Source organism: Pavona decussata, unplaced genomic scaffold (genome assembly GCF_977016875.1).
Source record: "Pavona decussata unplaced genomic scaffold, jaPavDecu1.1 SCAFFOLD_229, whole genome shotgun sequence".
Classification (NCBI taxonomy): domain Eukaryota; kingdom Metazoa; phylum Cnidaria; class Anthozoa; order Scleractinia; family Agariciidae; genus Pavona; species Pavona decussata.
Genome location: NW_028145634.1, coordinates 14,924 through 37,673, shown reverse-complemented (window position 1 = coordinate 37,673; position 22,750 = coordinate 14,924). Strand labels below are relative to the sequence as shown.

At 38.0% G+C, this 22,750-nt stretch overlaps 1 protein-coding gene and 1 pseudogene across 2 annotated transcripts in view; both read left to right on the top strand.

Moving 5' to 3' along the window:
* The window catches only part of LOC146458721 (putative skeletal organic matrix protein 5), a 54,204-nt pseudogene extending 49,675 nt beyond the window's left edge, over nucleotides 1–4,529 (top strand). Inside the window, exons 2-4 of the transcript XR_014858141.1 lie at nucleotides 3,113–3,155; nucleotides 3,585–3,711; nucleotides 3,781–4,529. The product of XR_014858141.1 is annotated as a putative skeletal organic matrix protein 5 (transcript). The remainder of the gene's footprint in view (nucleotides 1–3,112; nucleotides 3,156–3,584; nucleotides 3,712–3,780) is intronic.
* Nucleotides 4,530–12,233: 7,704 nt separating this feature from the next.
* Nucleotides 12,234–22,217, top strand: LOC146458720 (putative skeletal organic matrix protein 5). Its single transcript, XM_085090371.1, has 6 exons — nucleotides 12,234–12,341; nucleotides 13,769–13,867; nucleotides 16,883–17,023; nucleotides 17,691–17,733; nucleotides 21,273–21,399; nucleotides 21,469–22,217. Exons 2-6 carry the CDS (start codon nucleotides 13,783–13,785, stop codon nucleotides 21,988–21,990), a joined length of 918 nt encoding a protein of 305 aa, XP_084946497.1. The 5' UTR covers nucleotides 12,234–12,341; nucleotides 13,769–13,782; the 3' UTR covers nucleotides 21,991–22,217.
* The last annotated feature ends 533 nt before the right edge of the window (nucleotides 22,218–22,750 follow it).

The window sequence follows — 22,750 nt, the reverse complement described above, 5'->3', positions numbered from 1 at the left end:
TCGTTCCTCACATCTGTTTCTCTGAGTACACAGGTGAATAAATAGCTAAATGATGTTAATTTCTTTGTGAGCAAATACAAGAACTTGCGTTAACGAACAAAAAGAACATTTTGCGAGATACGGAATTCTAATGCAAATTTTAACTACTTATAGTTCGCAATTCCTCTCACAAGAAAAGCAACCAAGATTTTCGTAAAAGATAGGGAATATTCCATGTTACATCAAACACGATAAAGATTGTCAAGACAATGAGGAGGAGAGGACTGCTGGATGGTACCGATCAATACGAATCCCTACTTGAACTAAGCAACACCACCTCACCAAGAAATCGGCGACAGTTCTCCTTTAATGATATTTGGTCAAAATACGAGGTAAATATTACCATCAGAAGCCGGTGAATCAGTAGTAATTCTAATAACAATTGTGTTTTCAAGAAGGGCCAAGCACCACCTTGCCATGAAGCACAACTGTGGGAAAAAGTGCTCCAGAACTGAATTAAATTGCTCTTGGCCAGCCAATGTACTACCAACACACGGAAGGAAGGAAGCGTGATTGAAGGAAAGGCACCATTACTGCTGATCGAACTCAGTGACCGATCCTACATAACCGAGGGAAATGTTAAATGAATATGAATATATGAAATATCATATATTTGAACTGCGGATTAAAGATTAAATAGAAGAAAGATCCTCGTTGTTAGTACGCATTTTAAGCAGTTGCGAAAAGAAAGCCTGAAAAAAATTCAGGCTTAAACGGGATTCGAACCCATGACTTCTGCGATGCCGGTGCAGTGCTCTACCAGCTGCGCTTTGATATCAAGCCAACTGACGTAAGTTTTCGAGACTCCAATATGCCCCGTTTTCAGAGAGAAAACACACTGTTTTGAAACGAGAGATCGAAAGGTTTAAAACCTCTTGTCAGGTAGTTTTGTTCCTTTCTGAGGCGTATTCCGTTAAGCTAATAAGTTTGATCTGTTCGGATGTTTTAGCGAAAACATATTAGTTGCAGAAAGTTTTAGTAAACGAAGTCTTATTCCTGAATTGAAGAGCTGTTGCTGACTTTAGGAAAATGCTAGTTGAGTTATTTTCTTGTCCTCTTTTTTTTTTTTCGTTGAGTGTTTGTTTGTTTTTCTTGGTTAGATTTTTAATTAGCCTCCTACGCATACGCTCTTTGGGATCGTGACACATTATTCCGACGTTTGTGTGGAGGAATGAATGCGTGAGGAGCCCATAAGAACGTCTGCGTAGCACATGTGTTCCATCATAAGAGGATAACGTATAAAAAGCATTGGAATGCTGGAGATGAGAGTAGGAAGCAGAGTAAAAACATGTCACAATAGAGTGTGTGCACGACGGCCATGTTGGAGGACCGAAACAATACAATGACTTTCCTTTGGGAAATATATTCTATTTTTATGCAAATATCTTTTATTGTTTTAGTCCTCCAACATGGCCGCCGTGCACACACACTATAGGTGGATTGCATTGCAGCCATGTTGGTGGTAAACACAAGAAAATTTGCTCACATAGTTTGCATAAAAATGGAAGTTAACTCCCAGAGGAGAAAAATCTTATTGTTCCATACCACCATTATGGCCACCATGACGTCACATGTAATCCACCTATTTCGAACCATTTCAGCTCTTTGAGATTTGTATTTTTTTTTCTTCACAAAAAGAGGTAGAAACCGCCGGTCACATCTCGTGGTTGTAATTTCCCCCAAAATATCATTCAGATCATTTTATTGTCCATGTAGGTGGTTCGAGTTTCTCACTTTCTGGGCAAGAAATTAAAGGCGAAAATTGAATTAAATTACAGCACCGGGATATGGTTTTGTAGATTTGTATATAGATTCTTGTTTGTTGATGTATAAGGCGACAATACTTTTCTGTACTCGTTCCCCTGACGCATAAACAAAATTAGAATTTTTAATCTATATTTTAATATATTTGTGTATTAAAAAAAAAACAATATTACAAAATTATGTACTTTATAAACAAGGTAAGAAAATGTTTTATTCCAGTTCACTTCATTTATAAGATGAACTAGATAGTGAAGGTCTATGAACCAAAATTACTAAAATTGTTAACGACGTATTCGGTCGAATTGTGACGATGCACGCGATGTGTCTACAATAGATTGTTGTGACACTTAGTAACAATTAATTTTTTTCATCATTTTTACATACTGATTAAAACGGTACATAATAATTAGTCGCTCCAGAACAAGATGAAAATGAAGCAACAGTCGAAATCTTACTTTACTCATACTGAGGTCTACGACTAATGTTTTATTTCATCTCAAATAAATGTATTTTGTGAATTTAGTTTGTTTTAATGTAAAGCAAGAAACTCATAAGGATCTCTGGTGTTATTTAAATTATTTTGTTTATTGTATAACTTAAAATTTTCCGGCAAAGCTATTTCGTATAAATTATGTTATTATACATCATGATCATTTTTCAATTCTACGGTTCAGAAAACTGGAAACTGTTTATCACTCTTGTTCGATTCAGATGCATTTTATAGCAATATATTGACTCAAAGAAAACGAAATAAGCTTAGGTTTCGAAAAAGCGAAATCTTGCTTGATAAACTACAAAGAAAATTGAGTTAAAATATATGGAACGTTCTCCCCGTGGTTACAGGCAAGAAAATTTTCTTGTTTTGTTTACAATAAATCCCGGTAAGAAACGAACAGAAGAGGAGAGCTGAATCGTCATTCTTCTTTCAGGACAAACTTTGATGCACAGAATTTAGTTTTGACGCACAAAGGTTTTACCAGTCACTCAAAATGAACGCGATGTTTGGATTTCTCGTATTGACCACTATGATATTTGCCGCGAATTGCGCCAAATCGAAATCTCTCACCAAATCCTGCGACAGGGACCGCGTGGTTTGTAACTGCAATGTGAATCACGACTCGCAGATCAGCGAATCCATTAAGAAGTTGGAAACGAAGATGGAAAGACTAATTGCACTTGTCAACAATACCTCCACTCCGAAGCCAAATCTACCAGGTATATGAACTAACGTACGGAAAAATGTTATTGGCACTTTTTGTCATGTGTGCATCTGTTATTTTCATCTAACCTAAGTTTATGTTCTTCCCAGGCGTTCCAGCCTCTTCTTGCAAGGAACAGTACGAGAAACACAAGTAATTTCCTACACCCGAATAAATGCAATATCGCGCGCCGGTTGCGACAAAAAAGTAGCAAAAATCCATTTTGCAAAATTTACTCCACAGGGCGCTCGTAACATGTTGCAATTTAATGGTCACGCTTGGTCATCCATAGACAAAACAAACCGCACCATAGGAAAATACTCCAAGGAACGGCGCAATAGCTTAGTCTCACTTATTAAGGATTTCATCTACAGGCACAAAAGTTAGAACTACCCTTGTACCTGCTTGTACATCGCAATAAACAGCAAAACGAGAAAATGCCTTACTATAAATTATTAACGCTAAATATACAACTGAGTTCACCAGATTCCGACAACGAAAACTCTGATAACGAGATAAATAAACACAGTAGCTTTTCTCTGTTATTGCTGGATTTACCGATTCTCTTTACTCAAATAACGGATCACTTAAGAGTGGCGTGTATCCGCTGACGTTTGGTTCACATAAGATTCCTGTTTATTGTCACGTGGGAAACTTTGGATGCGGAGATGGAGGATGGACGCTGGCCATGAAGATTGACGGCATAAAGGTTGGCATATTTGCGTTGTTAGCCATCTTGTGCTTATATTAAAATTAATTTTTTCACTTTTTATTTCAGAGAACTTTCCACTACAGTTCTCATCTCTGGAGCGACAGAAAATGGTACAACATTGAAGGAGGGAAGACTGGGTTCGATACACAAGAGACTGGAGCACACCCTTCTCTAAGATTTGTCTTGGAATGAGGATCGGCCATCAGATAAAGTTCGTTGTCATCAACAAGCACGCCAACTCGCTGTACTCATTGATCGCTGACGGCAAATACCGTGCCACCTCGCTGGGTCGGAACACGTGGAAGAGTCTGATTGGCTCTAAAGCCTCTCTGCAGACCAACTGTAATAAAGAAGGGTTCAACGCTATAAGTGGCCTCGCTACCCATTCCAAAGCAAGAATTGGCATCCTGCGAAACGAACAGGGAGATTGCAGTACTTGTGACTCTAGAATCGGGTTTGGTACTGGAGGATACCCTGATGACTCCAACACCTGTGGAAACGAGGCCAAACACAGTCCAGATAATGGAGACAAGCACATCAGGGTCATGGGGTACATCTTGGTTCAGTAACAAGAACTAGCTGAACTTACCATGAGTGCCAAATTATACATCGTCCAAAGATGCAATCGCTTTTTTCGCTTGATTACAAAATATGCAGTATGTCTGATTATTTGCTTTAATGCTAAAGCTTGCTTGCAAACTAATGAGATAAACTAGGTCACACCGAAAAATAAAGGAATTAATTTTGTAGTTCAGCGCTCGTGTAAACTGATAATTAAGGTCATGGTAAATAAAGTTGTTTAAAAATTTCACAAACGTTTTCCCTTATTTAGACTTAAAAACAGCAATTATTTTCATAGATTTTTATAGTAACATTACCAAAGCCTGCGAGGGAATTTTTTCGTGGATCTTTTATCACACTTTCCGGATATTGAAATTTCGTTTTGTTTTGAATCTGTTGCTGGCATTTCTGTCTTCTTCCTTTGGCGTCAGTTCAACAAATTGCAATAAGTAAACAGCGCCTTACAATAGAGTCTTTTTTTAACAATAATTATTTCTCGCCAAAATCGGTTGATCAAAATATTGTGAGAATTAATCGTTTGATCACACAGAAAAGTCTGAGAGGAAAAAAAAGTTCGAAGAGCATGCGTTAAAAACAAGAGGACACACGGCTCTAAATTTGACTTTAAAAACTAACAGGATGGGGAAAACTATTTGAACTATAAAAACGAGGGGAAACGCGAACTACTGAAAGTATTTATAGACTTTCACTCTTAGAAACGGCAGATAAACTTTTGTTCATACCCTGGACAGAGGCAGATTTGGGGTGTGGGGGGAGAAGAGAGGTGGCTGCAACCCCCTCCCTGTATTTCGAGTGGTATTAATGCAACCAATCGTTCTATTAAAATCCTCTCAAAGTCTGTATTTCGGCGCCTTAGCTTTTGGTCCCCAATGCTCCCAGAATGCTGTAAAGCAGAATCTTCACGAAGGGAAATTTTTCGTTGTGTGTGTCTGGGAGGAGGGAGGGGCGGGTTGGGACTTGCTTGGGCTGCTGGATTTTCTGGATCTGCCCCTGCTAGATTTTGAGCAATTGAAAAAAGTAGTATACAACTTGGGGTAACCAGCGCATTTTATTTTATTATAGTCGCAACTTTTGAATGTTTATCTGAGCGCATTTTACAACCATTTTTTCGCCGAGCGAGGGTCCAGTTATTTAAAAAAGAAAAAACAAACAACCTGAAATCAATTTTACTAGCATTATTTCACTAAGCGGGGGCCCAACTTAACGACACATAAAAACTGATTTAACCACAACAGGTGTATGGGGTTCTAAGCAATTCAATTGTACAATCATTTTCTCGCCGAGCGAGGGCTTGAATTGAATGACTAAATTCTGAGAAATCCTTTTGTATTTCTAAGAATTAGCATATGAGACAGGATGTTGTTGGGGGTTCCCCTTTCGAATGAGTCATCAAACTGCTATTATTAGTCAAATGACAGTCGGGTGAATTTATTATAAACATTTGAAGTAAAGTTTACTCGAAAAGTAAAATGTCCGTAAGCATTGCGTCCGAGGACATTTTTCATAAAGACGCTAAAAAAACTGTAAAAACAATTTTATGAGCCTTTTTTCGCCGAGCTTTATTTTTTAGTCTTGGTATAATTTACTGGACTAATTCTGAGAAAGCCTCTTTTTTTTTTCCAAGAATTAGCATATGAGACAGGAAGTTGTTAGGGGGTTTCCCTTTCGAATGAGTCATCAAATTGCTATTGCTTTCAAGTCGCGTAATTTCTTTCAGCCAATCTCAAACTTCACATTTTTGCGTCACAATTGTGAACTTTTTCAGTGAGACTTTGATAATTTTGTTAAGTTCGTTGTGTATCCTGTAGAATGTTTATACCTTACGGGGTTTCCCTATGAACTGGCTGATGTATCAGTTATGCGTTGTCTGGTATTTAAAGGGAAACCATTAAACATATAAAGATGTATTATTATATTATAGTATCATGAATTTGTGTGATAATGACCTCCATCTCGCATTGAGAGATTCAGAATTTGTTATTTGCCCGTTCTGTGACGAGGTTGAGGTTAACAAACCAGAAAAACAAAAACGGTTAGCATGCTGCAATAACAGTGATATTGTAACCGACAAAGAAATGAAAGTTTACAGAAGTTGTGGTATTGTTGGTGGTTATGTGTATGATAATGGCTACAACGATTTTCATGAGAACATGTATAAGATAAAGAGGAAGTCAATTTACAATACGTAATATCATATTCTGAATCATATTGAGAATTTATTATTCAAGCTATGTAGACAAAATTTTGCGGATTTACATAATAAGAATAAAATATTAGCTATTTTCAAGGAAATTGATAAGGTATGACCTAATATAAAAAGGGAAAGGAAACGAATGATTAGTATACAATACATTATGCTTGGGTTACCATATGAAAATATACGAATTACAAAATCAAAGAAGACGTTAGCCTTCTATGAATCCTATTGATTCAAAAGCTTATTAAAAAGTAAATAATTTGTCAAATTTTTAAACCCATTTATCAACTTTCGGTGAATTGTGAATTGTCATGTAAAATTCTTGTGAATTGAATTCACCTGAATTCAACATTTTTGTGTATAAACACGGAAGCGGCTGATGTAGCTATCAAACTAACTCCAGCTGCATCTTTTGCAGACGTGATGCCTCCTGTGGCAAAAAACAACACTACTCAAATCACCAGCTAATTTCCATTTTTTCAATCTTTTGTATACATGTACTTTTGTATAGCACCACTGTTTCTTGTGATAAACATTGAATACTGTAATACTGTATTCTAATTTATCACCATTTTCATCTAAAATATGGTTTACATTTTCATCTTCAATGAAAGGCATATATATATACACAGTTCACACAAAGGTGTAATTTAATGTTGCATATACATTGAAAAAAAATGTTGCTAAACCCCACGTTTCACTAGTAGTACCGGGAGTACCACTTGACGAATACCAAATCCGCATGATTTTAATATTTGGCATAATTAGATCGTTGAAATTGATTGCGTATCGTTGAGGTTTGCCAACTATATTGAAAATGAAAATATGAGGTGATGCAAATTGTATTTGACTGATAATGTTTCACTTATAAGTTTTATTACTCATCACACGTAGTTCCAGCTTCAACATATCGTTTATTGGCAGCATCAAGGGCATTGATTGGATTTGCAAGATTGGTTATTTTATTGTTTCCCAAATACAAATTACCAGTCATTGGTACTGCACCGTCTTTTCTAACGAAATTTGATGTACTGATCGGTTGTATTTTTGCTATATCATCGTCTACATATTTTTTCGGAGTAGCTTGATTATCGAAAGACGGCAATAAAGGTCCAAAAACTTCAGTTTCAAAGGTTGTAGGCCCAGAAAACCTTTCTCCGTGTTTATCAAATTTCAAACTTAAATCTACACCACTCTTGCTGCGAAAGATTCCGATTCATCAAATTTCAGAAATTTAATCGAATGCCCTCTCATATCTAAATCACCACGAATCGAACCACCAGTTATTTTGTTTAAAAAATTATTGTCAACATAATCTTTATTCCTTGCTTCGTGGCCGGCAATTAGTAACGGCAGGTTTTCTATTTCATGGTTATTCATATCTATAGCATCCTTTATTGGAAAACTTTCTTTTCGTGACAGAAATATCTCTCTTGTTGATTCATAACTGATAACTCTATCTGTATTTCCTTGGACAGGATGAGTATCTTTCGGAACGATTAATGCACCGGTCACGGTATCACCTGATTTTTTGACTAAATTTGAAGTATCAACACTTTGATTCTTGATTTTATTTATCTCACTGTCAACATATGATTTATTTGTGGCATTAGCATTTCCTGTTCTACCAAGCCATGAAGCAGTTACCAGGAAGGATGAGGAAACGAAAGCTGGTTACCGTCAGTACTTTGACCAGAGTCATGGAGTGCGAACCCTTCCTGACCTACAGCCAAGCGACTCACTGCATAAAAGTTGGATCAGCAGAAAGGATGGAAGACGCCTGGGAAAGTCGTTTCAAGAAGCGTTACCCCTAGGTCACACGTCGTTTAGACGCCTTTCAGCGTGGTGCGTAGAAACCGCAGACACCTACGCCAAGCAACCAGTCCCGGTAGATTGAAAATATCTGATAAGCAAGACTTGGATCAGGATCCAGAGACACAAGCAGAAGGCCCAGGCTTGGAATCTTCACATGCTGAACCAGATCAGCTACCACAGATTGTAAAACCTTGCAGAGTGATCCCAACTGTACCCTCCTCTGCAGAAACTCAGTCCAGTCTACCACAACCAGAAGTTAGGACCTTAAGTGGTCGTTAAGACACCTGTCCGTTTCAGAGACTTTGTTCGATCAGTGTGTTTTCTCTTTGAACAGTTATTGAGACAATGACTGATTAAGATGCAAGGCACTAAGCCAGTTGCTTTATACATTTTCATGTTCATGTTTTGTATTCGCTAATACTTTGAGAGCTCAAAGGAGGGAGATGTCATGAGAGACTAGTTTTTGATCATGTTTGTTTGTTCCTGTATTGCGCATGTGCGCCAGTAGTTTCTCGGACATCATGGTCAGTTCATTGGAAGTCGGAGTCGGAACGAAGATTTACACTAAGAATCTGTCTAATTAAATGATATAGTTCTTGTTTAACTGAGTGTTCACGTGTAGCATCGACTTGACAAACTGAACCCGTTGATTCGAAAGTAAAGTGTTAAAAAAATTGAAATGGCCTTGTATTTTTAAAAAAAAAATATTGCGTACTGATTTAACTTCTGATAAATTCATCTCTTAATGACTGTTATATTTTGAACAATTTCAAGCAAAGTAAAGCTTACTTTAATTTTCGGATTTTGTCCAATTCTCCACGTTTTGACGTAAGTTGAAAAAGTCGTTACTTACTACAAATCATTCCAACTGTACAAAGTTCCAGACTTTTGAACCTTTTCTTGCGGCTTGCAAGGCTTTTGATCGTCAGTGGTCATAAAGCCCATTGACCTATCAAATGGTCGATAAAATATTACCTGTAGTGGTTTTAAAACCTGATAAAACCTCCTCCTTATTAGTATGCGGTTTTAAATGTTTTTCTCGTATGCTAATTTCCAACGTTCACAAAAGCATCATTGTTATGAACTCTCTTTTCCCAGGCATGTTTTCGAAGCCGTTCAAAAAACTCACAGCACGTGTTTTATCGGGTCTAAAACCACTCGGCTACGGCTAATCCCGCTGCTGCTCGTGTTTTAAACATTACTTAAAATTGCGATCTTACTGGAATGGATATCTTCTGGTAAAAGCTACAAACTTTTGAAGCCAAATTTGAACAAGTTTTACTTTACGGATTGGGAAGAATGTTAACATGTTGCTTAGTAGACCACCCTCTAACGTTTAGGGGCGAAAGGAATTCTTTTTTGACGTAGATTGACTGGAACTCCAGAAGCTAAGGGGAAACTGGTACGTATGTGGCATTCTGGGATCGTTTAAGCACTCATAGACGTCGCGCCGACGAATAAGTGCATTTTTCGGAACTTTCTCGGAGTATGTATAAGATTGACTTTTGTTATTAAATTTAGCAGAAAAACTAACGCGGAGTAGCATAGTTTTTAACCTTAAAGAGTATTTCCGCAGTAGAGGGTCGCCAATAGGGTTCTTCAATCCCGCCATCCCGGACAAAATTTTCCCTCAATCCCGTAATCCCGATCACTGTTTTAGCCCAATCCCGATCCCAGTCAGGCCACAATTTTTTTCAAGCCCCTTAGCTCGACGAAAAAAGGCATTTTCAGTTGGATATAAATCCCTACTGCAAATCTGTGCACTGGTCTTTGGTCACTGAGAAATTAGCTGTAAGATTATTTCTTCTATTTCTTTCCACCATAACGACGACATCGTTCATTTAACCCCCCACGTCAGTCAATAAGTCAGTTAGCAATTTCTTTTTAGAGCTTGTTCTTTTTCCTTTTTCTTTTCTTTTTTTTTTTTTTTTTTGTCTCAATTGAATGGTGAGGACTGCCTTTCTTTCACGTTGATCCTTGGAAAACGTTTCAGTCAGGGATAACGGCCATCAAAGCCTGAAGAGCATTGCTACTCACGTACCACAACGTGGGACTGCAACAGATATTTGAAAAGGTGACAGGCCAAACACGACTCCCACTGGTTGCTTATAATGTACCTTAGACTTCTGGATTGAGTGCTTTAATTTCCTGAGTACGTTTCTGAGAGATTTTCCTTTTCGATCAAAATGTGGTGAGATCTCTCTGTTGACCTTTTGATTTTGATTATGAAGGAAACTACTCAAATTTACCGAATGGAGGTTTTCTTATCATTCGGAGCCGTTTGAATTAGTTCCTTTATGCCGTTGAGTACGCTAGCTTTGTGGCATTTGTTTAGGCTTATCGGCTCAATTTAACTGCAAGGTCTCAGGGAGCACTGAAGAAATTTTATCTGTAAAGACAAAGGACCCTTAAATTTCTTTTCTCGTCCAGGATAATTTTTGTCACTGCATGATATTATAAAGGAAATACAGGGAGATGTAAAGAATCGACCATAAGAGGACACAGAAAAAATCTGAGCCCCAGGTTGGTTGGTTGGAGGCTCATGGGCGAGACATTTCTTGCGATTAATGTGACTGCGTGATGCAGTTAAGCCTTAATGTGTTGCTTGTGATGGACTCCGTGACCGCGTGATGCGGTTCGTACGTCCAACCCACAAAAATGACCCTTGCTCGCCAACGAGTCCTCAGTTGCTCAGAGGTTAGAGCATCCGATCTAGAACACGGAGGGTCGTGGGTTCGAATCCCATCTGGGGCTCAGATTTTTTCTGTGTCCTCTTATGGTCGATTCTTTACATCTCCCTGTATTTCCTTTTTTAGGATAATTTTTGTTTTACGTATGATGATTAATTTGTATTAGAAATTTAAACTTAACCTAGTATGCCATTTGATGTTTTTTTAAAATATGTGTTAGTTATTTTAATCATTTAGTGTGAAATACCTGTAAACTAGCTGGTGAGCCTAGCTTGCTGGTCTCACAAAAGCTAAGCGTATTTTTACAATAAACTGCTATCATATCATCATATATCATCATATCAGGATGGTGACAACTAGATTTTCATTGTAAATTTTCGACACCAGACTACCCGGATCTCGTTTCTTTAGAGTAACATTTCCCGCATCCCAGTTCGTAAAATCGTCAAATCCCGCGTCCTGTCCCTCAGTTCTAATCCCGAATATCGTCGCTCTTTTCCGCTAAAATCCCGAATCTCGACCTTTAAAAAAGCCAAATCCCGGATCCCGAAAAACCTATTGGGGACCCTCTCAGTATACAACTGACTGCCGAGAAAAGCACTTATTCATTTCTATCCGTCTACCCAGACCATCCCACAATCCCTCCTCGTACCTGAGTCTTTTCACCTTTTCTGGGGTGGGTCCTGTTTCTTTGAGAGGGTTTTTGTGGACGGTGAAATCACAGAACAGCAAACAAAGGTTATCGTACAACCATGAGATGTCTTCCGAGGCACTCTCAACAAAGTCCAAAAACAATGGTTTTCATTTTGTCAGACATCGTTCTTTGACAATTTGAGTTCGTTCGAAACAAATACAAAACCATACACTGCGCCGAATTGACAATTTCAGTGGGGGTACTCCCTTACATAAGCTAAGTAGGAAGGTGCAGTCTCAAAAGGTTGGGATTTTTACCGTTTTCGCCTGGTATAGGGCATAGATTTGAAGCATTTTAGTCTGAAAGTCTGTAAATGGATATGGATCAGTTCTAGAAACCTCGTAAGAAAATGGATATAAATTTTAGAAGGCCTGGTCTGAAAAAGAGTATCGGAAAATTACATATTTTGGTCTGAAAGAGGGTCAAGGTTTGAATAACCGGGTCCCATTCCCCTACCAGAAACTGCGAGGGGTATCCCCTCCCCCGGGTTGGAGATGTCACGCTTAATTGACATTGTAATATCTTCCTAGCCAGGTGAATCTAACAAGGCAACATTCGTGCCTTGTAATAGTAAGGGAAGTAGTGGAGCAGCTGCACACCTTGAACTTAAAGCTAAAATACCAGATCACAACTATTGATCAACTGTGAGGTATGTGGTGAAACTTATACTTAATGTGGTAAAAAATTATACAAACGTAGGTTCTTTTATGTTGTTAGCAACGTCGCCCAAAAAAGTGTTTGAACTTTGTTTCGTTATAACGTCAAAATCGGTTTCCCTCTGACAGGTGGGATTCTATTAAAACGGTTTTTGTATCTGTATCCGTTTTCTTTTTTCAACCAAAATTGTCTTTGCAACACTGTAGAAGTCTGCTTTGTTTTTCACTGAAAAATAAACAGTTGGGAAAGAAATGCTGCCGGGCAACTTTTAGTTTTAATTTTTTGGGATAAAAATATTGTGCCTTTAACTTCTGCCTAATTTAAATTATTCAAATCAAGCGAGAACAGTCGGTCACAAAGAAACAAACTGTAAACCCAATATGCGAACTAAATGAAACCGAGCCTTTACCGCGCTGCGGGGTGGTATCGTTCTATCTTGACAGAGAGTTTATAGTTAGTTTTTTTACAGCGTTTTTTGACGGTCGTCATGGTTGTCCTGTATTCTCAGCTATAAGTTAAAAGTTGAGCGATTTCTCAGCTACCAATTATTTATGGAAGATCACAGTTAACTTTTGTAAGATATCAATGGCGTCCCTCTCATAAGCTGAACAGTGTCGAGCATCCTCTGAATATTTTCGAAGAACTTTCTTATGCCTTCAATCTCTTTTGAGACTTAACAAAGACTGCTTATCATCTTCTGACGAGCTTACGACTGCTAGAAACAACTTGTGATGAGCTGCGAGTCCTCTTCATTAGTAACTTCAGTCCCCAAGCACGGTTATTGGAAAGTTACCTGTATCTGCAAATAAAGTTCACACTTTACTCAGGCAAAATTAAGACATCTCAGCTAACAGTTCTCTTAACGTTTCTCAGCTATAAGTTAAAAAAACCGCCTTTCCTGGCAGGTGAAAGTTAGAATTTTGAACAATTCTCAGCCACCAATTAACACCATGCAGACACTGTTTTTACATTTTGGTTTCAACTATAACTATAATGGTAAAGTTCAATTTAAGATGTCCGCTGTTTTAACTGACCAATCAAATGCGAGATTCGTGAGAGGCTATAAGTTTTAACCTTCGTGCTAACGACTCTGATTAGCACAGCCTTTAGATTTAATTGGACTCCTGGAAGGAAGCTAGAATTATTTCCATTAGTTTTCAAAAACAAACTGCAGTTAATTGTGTTTGAACTTAAGACAAACGACCAAAGCACCACGGGATGTGGAAACGGAAATGACTCATAGCAGCTGCTAATTATAATCATAATAGTATATAGGCTGCTAAGAAAAGCGGAAGCTCTTACATAAACTGTAGCAGTCGAAAACATTATAAAACATGCAATAATTACAACAAGCTCTCCTTTTTCAAATAAATGAGTAATTGTAAACTAACTAGCTCACCACTTACGATCTGTTTTCAGTGACAGAATCAAAGATGGCCGTTAAGAAAACAGTGTTCCTTCCCCTTCTTATCCTGTTTTCAGTGATTGTGAAGACAAAACAACCTATTAGCCCTGAAGGTAAATTATTTAAATTGAATATTTTAACGATGATGACTATATTGGTTAGGCCACGATATTAGACAGAATGCCCAAGTACTCTAATCCTCTTTCTTAATTATTTTATTGTCTCTTTATTATCTCTCTTTCTTAGTTATTTCTGTTAGCTCTCTTTGCCTTTTCAAAAAATAGACTTAGTGAACACTAATGATTATTTTGTCTTTTGTTTTCTTATTTTGTGTGAAACGTAACGAATAGCAACAGCTCCTAGTGGGTTACTATTTTGTTAATTTCTCATTCAGTAAAGTCTCTTTGTAATTTTAGGTCCCATTAAGCTGTATACATGTATATCATTAGTTCATTGTCTAGAGAATAAATAATTCAAGCCAGTAATACAACTGTTACCTTAAAACGTAACTGGGAGGAAGAAAAACACAGGCCGCCCAAGCTCACCCAACAAACGGAATTTTCAGCGGCGAAATATAAGGATTTTGTTATGGCTGGTTTAGGCAGCGAACAAAAAATAACCCTGGCCATGGAATAAAAATTTCTCTGAATTCACTCTAATTTGGCATGCATACAGACCGGTTCTTGTGTCAGAAACGTAATTCCATATTTATTTTGTTATTTATGGGCTCGCAATCGGCCAACAAGCTTAATATCATAAATAAGAATTGCAAGACTTTTGACCTACCGCAAGAAGCAGTCTGTATGCTTGCCAAATTAAAATAAATTTAGAGAAATTTGCATAGCCGTGGGCAGGGGTAACTGACGTATAACAAATTTCCTGGGTTGTTCTTTAACTCTTCTTCTCTAGTTCTCAGATTAGCAAAAATATCAAGCCTTTTCCATGATTTCTAAAACCAAAAGTTGAAGATTTTCTGCTGTAGATCTGCTTTGAAAAATTTTCACCTCACGACAAAGAGTCTCGAGTGTGAAAATAGCCTTCTTAAGGCCGAATTGCTCCCTGACAAGTGGACGAAGTTCTCTCAAAATTAAGGAGGATATATTTAAGGGACAGAAATAAATTATGTCTTCGAGCTAGTCCAAGCTCACCCCTTTTGTTCTACTTGAATTTTTGACTTGACGTTTGGCAATTCGGAAGACTTATCACCAAAAAAGCACTCACCATGAACTCGACTGCTACTTATGGCTGCAGGTAAAATGAGTTTTTAAATATTTAAAAAAATTCCTTTTCCAGGCTTTACTATAACTTTAAGCTGACCTTATCTGAAATATCATGTTTTGATGTTTTTTTTTTTAAAATATCGGTACCTTGAAGGGTCTTTTAAAAGCCGCAAAAAGGGATTTTGTGTGTTTATGAATGCAGTTTTAGGTTTGTTTCCAAGATCATCAAATCGGGCAATTAATGCTCTGGCAGCATTGTATTCAATGTTAGGGAGATGTCCGTAGAAAGCCCGAGAAGAAAGCTGTAATTAAAAGAAATGTATTGTCTTTTCATGCTGCTACTGATTTTAATAAAGTGTTATTGGAACAACAATATTGTGTTCATCGTAGTCCTAGAAGGTTTGCAACTGAAACTCGATCTGCTCAAGGTGTTTAGTGTTTTTTGTTGGGTTTTTTTCAGAACAATGTGCATCATTTACTGTTTAGATCCAAAAAATTGTTTTGGCTTTCACAAAGGCTAAGAAGGTAGACGGCATTGCCAAATGGTTCTGCCGCTGAACTTGGCGAAGGTCGCTAGTTCACATCCCAGCGTGCTTTGTGATCGTAGCGACCACACCTCCTGCCACTTAATTTTCTGACAATTGTAAAAAAAAAATTAAATCAATAAAAAAATAAGAAATTTTCGTTAAAGAGAAGGTTTTCACTTTGAGAGCTCAAAGATGATAAGTTTACCGTGAGTCTGTGAATAGGCCATTTTACAATTTTGTGCTTAGTTACCTGGTCTTTAATTGAAAGTGAGGCCTGGGTTGACCTTGTTTTGATACAAACCTCACTGCTTTTCATATGTAAATGCAAGTAGTTAGCATAAGTGCAATATGATCTACATATGAAAAGCAGTGAGGTTTGTATCAAAACAAGATCACCCCCAACCTCGCTTAGAATCCAAGACCAGGTCACATAGCACACAATATGTGTGATTGAATGTGTGACAACCGAAAGACTCATTAACCAAATGGTTCCTGAAACCTCCTTTATTAAATGGTAATATGAGTTAGTAAACTCAAAGACTCACAAAAACTTATCATCTTTGAGCTCTTAAAGTGAAATTTTTTGCTTTAAGGGCCTTTCCTTGCTTGCTCTCTTTCTTAATTTCTTTTTTGTTGCATCTTACCGCGATTAAACCTATTGTAGCAGTAAATGGTCTGGTCCTCCCAGTGAACCTGAATGGCCTGTGGTTGAACAGGACGCCTTTGTGGACGGAAAGAAACTTTTCAACTTAACACACTGTAGTGACCAAGAGAGGATGTTTCATCCTCTCTTGTAGTGAGTCAATTCCCCTCACTCTAGAGTAAGAGCCTCCTGTGGTGGAATGGAAACTGAAATATTTAATAATCATTCCCCGAAAGCGAAGTAAATATTGGTGAATATTCCACGAGACGAAGTCATCTCTCCTCACTGAAACGTAAAACTTAGAGAGACATCATCTCGTTTACTCCCATGCTTACAAATTCTGTCTTAAATTTCTTTTTGTTGGTGAAACCATTCTGTTCCATGTTTGTAGCAACGGACTATATACTGTCCGACATTTTGATGTTAAAACAGGTAAAAAAAAAAAAGAATATTTATAATGGGCGATTGTTCGAATGAAGGCTGTTCGAGTGCAGAGACTTTTAAAAAAACGGTGTCCGTTTTTTTTTTCTTTTCATTTTTTTTTTCTTTTCAAAAAAGTAGATATAGTAACGCACTTGACTGAGGGCATGAAGCTTACGCCTTTACAAGTATTCGAACCTCATAGCTTACGACAGGCTTCAACCATTTTGCTTTGAAAAAAGGATCGGTATTTTTCAGAAATGATTTAGAGGTAGTTGAGCAGAGTGGTTTGAATGTAATCTGAAAAATTGTTTGCAGCTTCTCCTGAGGAAAAGGAGGTTGTTGATGTGATCAACAAACAAAAAGATGAGATCAAGAAACAAGAAGAAGATGTTAAGAATCTTGTTGATAGAATAGCGGCAGAGATTGAACGCGAGTACAAGTGCACTGATGAACCAGGTAGGCAATGAGACAGTACAGACATTAATTCTTAACCGGAGTCGAGTTGTTTGAAACCCGCGACTTACACCAAATTAAACTGGTTGACTCTGGGAGAAAGGTCAACTAGGATTTCTTTTTCTCCTCACTAAAAGCATTTCTCCGTGATAGACGGTTTGACGGCAGCCTGAGTCAAACTGATGTAGGATCAGAATAATTTCCTGGACTTTATGCTTACTTGATGACAATACAGTCAATTAATTACGCGATTGAATGTCACTTATCTCGGGTTACCTAAGGCCTACCTTCAGGAACAAACAAAGCAAAAATGGAAACTGAACTGAATGATGTGCAATGGCAGACGATGGACTAAAAACTTACTCAAGGAAGAGTCTTACTGAATTTTATGAGGGGACATTATCTAGAAGAGACTTAGATCATAGACGACACGAAATTCTGTTCGATGATGAAGGTATAACCGTATCGCTATTTTGCCAACTCCTTTTTTTTGCAGGGGAAGGGAGGAAGGGGGCTTCTTTTTGACTGAGAAGTGTCTTTTCGCTTTTTGTTTTTCCAGTCTGGGTCTAACAAGAAATGTTTAAACTTGGTTAATTTATGTTTTACATTTTAATAGTTACCTCATCTATGTGCATCTAATTGAAAGTTAATCCAGACAATTTGTTTGCAGCCCCACCCGCCTCTTCTTGTAAGGAACAGTACGAGAAATACAAGTACGTTCTAAGTTCTTCCAATTACGCTACTAATGTTCATGATTTATTTATCACTCTTAAATGTGTGGAGAAAATTAATTACTTAGCGCCAAATGTGCCTAGCTGTTATGGTCTTTGAATCTTTAAATAATCGTCTTTCCCCTGAGTGTCTATAAGATAGCTATATGTCAATCGTTGTGATATCACTCAATATTCTTTCGGAGACTACGCGAATACACTTCTAGTTCCATTGTCTTGCACCTTCCGATTCACGGCAGTCAGAATACCAAAATGACTTCTGTTTTCAGCCGTACTGTTGTAGTCTATTTCAATAATAGTATTGTAAGAAACACAGTATTCATGTAGAGAATTTTCTTTTCTTTTTAAGTAGTTTAGAAGTTTTGGAGTAAATATTTAGATAGAGTTTGCTTATTAGCAAAAATGTTTAATGATTTTACTCGGTACTCGGTGACTTCAACTCAAAGGTCAAATCTTAGTGACAATATAATTTGCCTTCCCGATCTTGTCATGGAATGTCTGTTTATAGGAAACTCCCTTAACTCTTCTTCTTTGTCCACTGTGGTATGATTTTCCGAGTTGCTTTCACATTCATTCACCTGTAGAGGTTCACGTCTAACGCTCGTATGAACCTGTGAACCTTTCTGAAAGTTTCAATGCCTTTTTGGTCCTCACAGATGGAAACACAAATATGGTATCACTCGATTGGCTTATCTTCTTATTTTCGGGAAACCCTTTGCACAGCTTTCAGGGCGCTGAACATTGCAGACGACTCAACTTGTGATCAAGAAAATCAGAGAGAATGGCTTGATCAGACACACGTTATCAATATAGTAAATTACTGAAATCATTAATATTTTGAAACTGGAAGAACTTTACGTTTGTGATGTTAAATTACACTCAACTTAAGTGAGAAAGACCATTTAAGGCTGTTTGGCGGCTGACAGTTAACCCCGTTGAAACCATCTTAAAGCGAAGAATTCGTCTAAAGATTACTACATTCCGTTTCGGCCTACAAAAAAAAAAAAAAAACTGGCTTTCCTTATTGCGCGCAAAGTTTGAAAAATGAGCGCAGTCATCCGAGTTTTCCGAGGAAGTAGAGAAACAAGCATTTCGATTTCCTCGTTCTGTTGCCTTTGAGCCGCATACGTTAAAACTGTTCAAGTTAAATTCACTAAATTCCATACTTGAGTGTCATGCCCCTTCTCAAGTTCATTTTGGAAAATTGCTAATCATATAATTCAACCCTGGCAACCTTACGTTGAACAACATTCCAATTAGGATTAACACTGCAGAACGCCCCTTACTTAACTACCTAAATATATAAGAGTTAGAGATATATTTATGGAGCTGCGGAAAGAAGAGCGTAATTTCAAATACATCAAGTTTCAAAGTGTGAATTAAGCCGTCAACGTTGAAGGATGAAATGGAATAATGCATATTTATTTTTTATTCGTTGGAAAAATGGGCAGTTCACGTGGGAATAGACCTTTATCACTCGGCGGCCATGTTTAGTCTAATGCACTAGTCAATTGAAACCCCCACCCCCCCGGACCCGGGACAGATAGGGAAATAATAGGGGCATATAAGCACTTTGGATCAGAGATCTGTCCCCTGGGGGTGGTAGATATGATGTGTTTTGCTTCTTTATATGTCTCCACCTCGGGGGAATCAGGGAGATTTGACTGTGGTTGACTGGTATCAAAGTTGCACGCTGCACGTTGTCATTTTCGCGCCATCCATATTGGCTGATTATTGGCAAAATGCTTCGCAAAATTTGGTTTAAACACAATTCAAACGGAAGAAGAAAATTCATTCCAGCTCTATGGAAAACTCTGCCTACAAACCCATGGTGCAGCCATAGGTACAAAAATGGCAGTCGCCTTTGCCAAAATCTCATAGCTAAGGTTGAAATTGAGATTTTAAAACCGCCCATTTGGAAACGATATATAGACGACATATTTTCCCTCTGGACTTTAAGGAGAGGAGACAATGCAGTTCATTGAGCAAGCAAACAAACACCACCCCACAATTAAATTTACGGCTGAAATTTCAGAAACAGAAACATTTCTGGATACAAACATGTATATAGGTGAAAGATTCAGGAGCAAATTATCCAGTTCTTGATGTACGTATGCACTTCAAACCTACTGAAACATTTCAATATACGCACTTCTCTTCGTGCCACCCACCAGGGGTCAAAAAAGACTTCATCAAAGGCGAAGCACTGAGACTTCTCAGAACAAAATCTTCTGAAAACATATTTGAAGAGTAAATTTAAAATCCTTAATCACGCCTACAGGAAAGAGGTTATCCCGAGAACCTTGTTCAAAGGACCCTCTCAGAAGTGCAACTTGAAAACAGGAAACTAGCACTCCTTCAAAAACCAAAGGAGAACAAATGAATCTTGCCTTTCGTTACACAACACTTAACCCAGCAGTGCCAAACCTAAAACAAACCTCATGAAAGCCTGGCATTTAATAGAGAAACAACCATTGCTTAAAGAAATCTACAAAGACCTTCCCCTCATATGTTACACTGAGAGGGTGGTCAGTCAAAGATATACCCATGAGAGCCAAATTATAAAAAAGGCTCAAATAGCGCTTAAGGAAGCCGTGCAGGCATGTTACTCTTGTACCCAATATGATTGCTTGTGATAATCCTGGCTGCCCTATAGAGTGGTTCCATTTCGAATGTGTGGGACTTGTGGATGCACCAAGTCGAAAGCGGCTTTACACTGAATATGCTGTTTAACATTTTCAAAGCTACAACTGTTCAGAAATGCTCTGCTGTAAAATTCTTGCAAAATTTAATAATCCACAACAAATTTTTGTAAAGATGTTTTAAAAGAAAACTATTGCCTTATGAAAGTATATTTTGCCCCTGATTAATTCAGTGTGAACGGTTTCTTTTTGTTTTGTTTTGTTTGTTTTGGTTTTTTTTTAATCCCTTGCCAATTTGTTCTCAGGGGGAGTGGAATTTGATCTCAAGATTTTCCCCAGGGGCTGGGGGTTTTGGTATGATTTGATCAGGGCCTTTGTCAAATCCCCCTACCTGTCCCGGGTCCGGGGGGGGTGGGGGTTTCAATTGACTAGTGCATAACGAGAATAAGAAGCTTTGTTTTTGCACGTATACGATAAGCCTCGCACTGAATTCGCGTCAGGCCGAGACTTGCCGTGTGAAAACAAAGCATTTCATTCTCCCAAGACTCAACATGGCCGCCCAGTGATAAGATTCTATAGTTGTTAAACATAAGTAAATACAATAATTCAATATTTTTTGTAGTGTTTTGTAGAAATGTGACATAAAATTATGTATACAGCAAGGTTGGCTGTGTATTATATTTTGTGTGCATCACTTTGTGTTTGTGTAAATATTTTTAGGTTGTATTTCATTTCTTTTTCGGGGCCACGGTGCAGCAATCGCATCTAGTAGAGAGCAATAGTTGTTGTTTTAAGACTTTCAATTAAAATCGAAGTGTAACTGAGTGGACGAGTATACGTACGAAGAAAAAGAGTTAATATGTTAAATTCCCACAACAGGTCAACAAAGAGTCAAGTGTACACGCTGATGTTTGGTTCCCAAACGATTCCTGTTTACTGTCACATGGGAAACTTTGGATGCGGGGATGGAGGATGGACGCTGGCCATGAAGATTGACGGCACAAAGGTTGGCGTGTCTCCTGTTTTAATCATCTTGTGCTTATATTGAAATTAATTTGTTCGTTTTTATTTTAAGACAACTTTCCACTTCATCTCTCATCTCTGGGGCGACAGATATTCATACAACATTGCAGGAGGGGAAACTGGGTTCGACCAACAAGAAACCAAGTTGCCAACTTACTGGAGCACACCCTTCTCTAAGATTTGCCTTGGAATGAGGATCGGCCATCAGATAAAGTTTGTTGTCATAAACAAGCACGCCGACTCCCTGTACTCATTGATCGCTGACGGGAAATACCGCGCCACTTCCTTGGGTCGGAACACGTGGAAAGCACTGATTGGTTCTCAAGCGTCTTTGCAAACCAACTGCAACAGGGAAGGGTTCAACGTTCAAAACAGTGACAACCACGATACTCCTAAAGCAAGAATCGGTATCATTAGTAATCAGGAAAACGACTGCAGTAGCTGTGACTCCAGAATCGGGTTTGGTACTGGAGGACCCCATGACGACTCCAACACGTGCGGAAACGAGGCCACATACAGCCCAGATAATGGAGAAAAACACATAAAAGCCATGGGATACATCTTGATTCAGTAATAAGAACTGGCTTGCCGTAGTTAATGAACACAAAGTAGGTCTTCATAGATCCGATTTCTGTTTTACTGGTTCATTGCAAAATATGTAGTGTCTTGGTTAGTTACTGTGATTAAGCTTTCTTGCAGAATTTCATAGATTTTGTGGTCTAAACTGGCTGGAAGCAATTTGTTTGATCAGCACTCTTGGAGTAAATGGTTAAGTCATGATCAATAAATGATAAAATTTAGATAAAACTTCACCAAAAGCGTTTCCTTTCTTTTCTTCTTTTTTCTTTACTGACAATTGTCTGTAATTAGTTACATGTTTGGTCTTAGGTTATACGGAGGGGCCTAATGCCAAGCTCCTTCTTACCTTTTATGGGGAACCGGTGGGTGTACAAAGACAAATATACAAAAACAGCGTAACGTAACGTAGTGCGAAAGTGCAATATCCATTATTTTGTTTTTCTTTCTTTATTGACAATTGTCTGTTGTTAGTTACATGTTTGGTCTTAAGTTATACGGAGGTGCCTAATGCCAAGCTCCTTTTACCTTTTATGGGGTACCGGTGGGTGTACAAAGACAAATATACAAAACAGCGTAACGTAACGTAATCTAGTGTGAAAGTGCAATGTTCATAATTCTTATAGCGTGCAGCAGAATGGTTCGTTGTATACTACTTAAGACTATGTTTATCTTATACCTTCCTAGCAAACTGTTCAAGTCATTTTTCACTTTCCTGTCGTATCAGGCCCCCAGGACATCCACGACAATGTTCGTCT

Excerpts from the sequence above, each read along its gene's own strand:
- LOC146458720 (XM_085090371.1), top strand. The coding sequence starts at position 13,783 with ATGGCCGTTAAGAAAACAGTGTTCCTTCCCCTTCTTATCCTGTTTTCA. Across the intron at positions 17,734-21,272 it reads GAACAGTACGAGAAATACAA|GTCAACAAAGAGTCAAGTGT; the intron begins GTACGTTCTAAG and ends TTCCCACAACAG. Across the intron at positions 21,400-21,468 it reads TGAAGATTGACGGCACAAAG|ACAACTTTCCACTTCATCTC; the intron begins GTTGGCGTGTCT and ends TTTTATTTTAAG.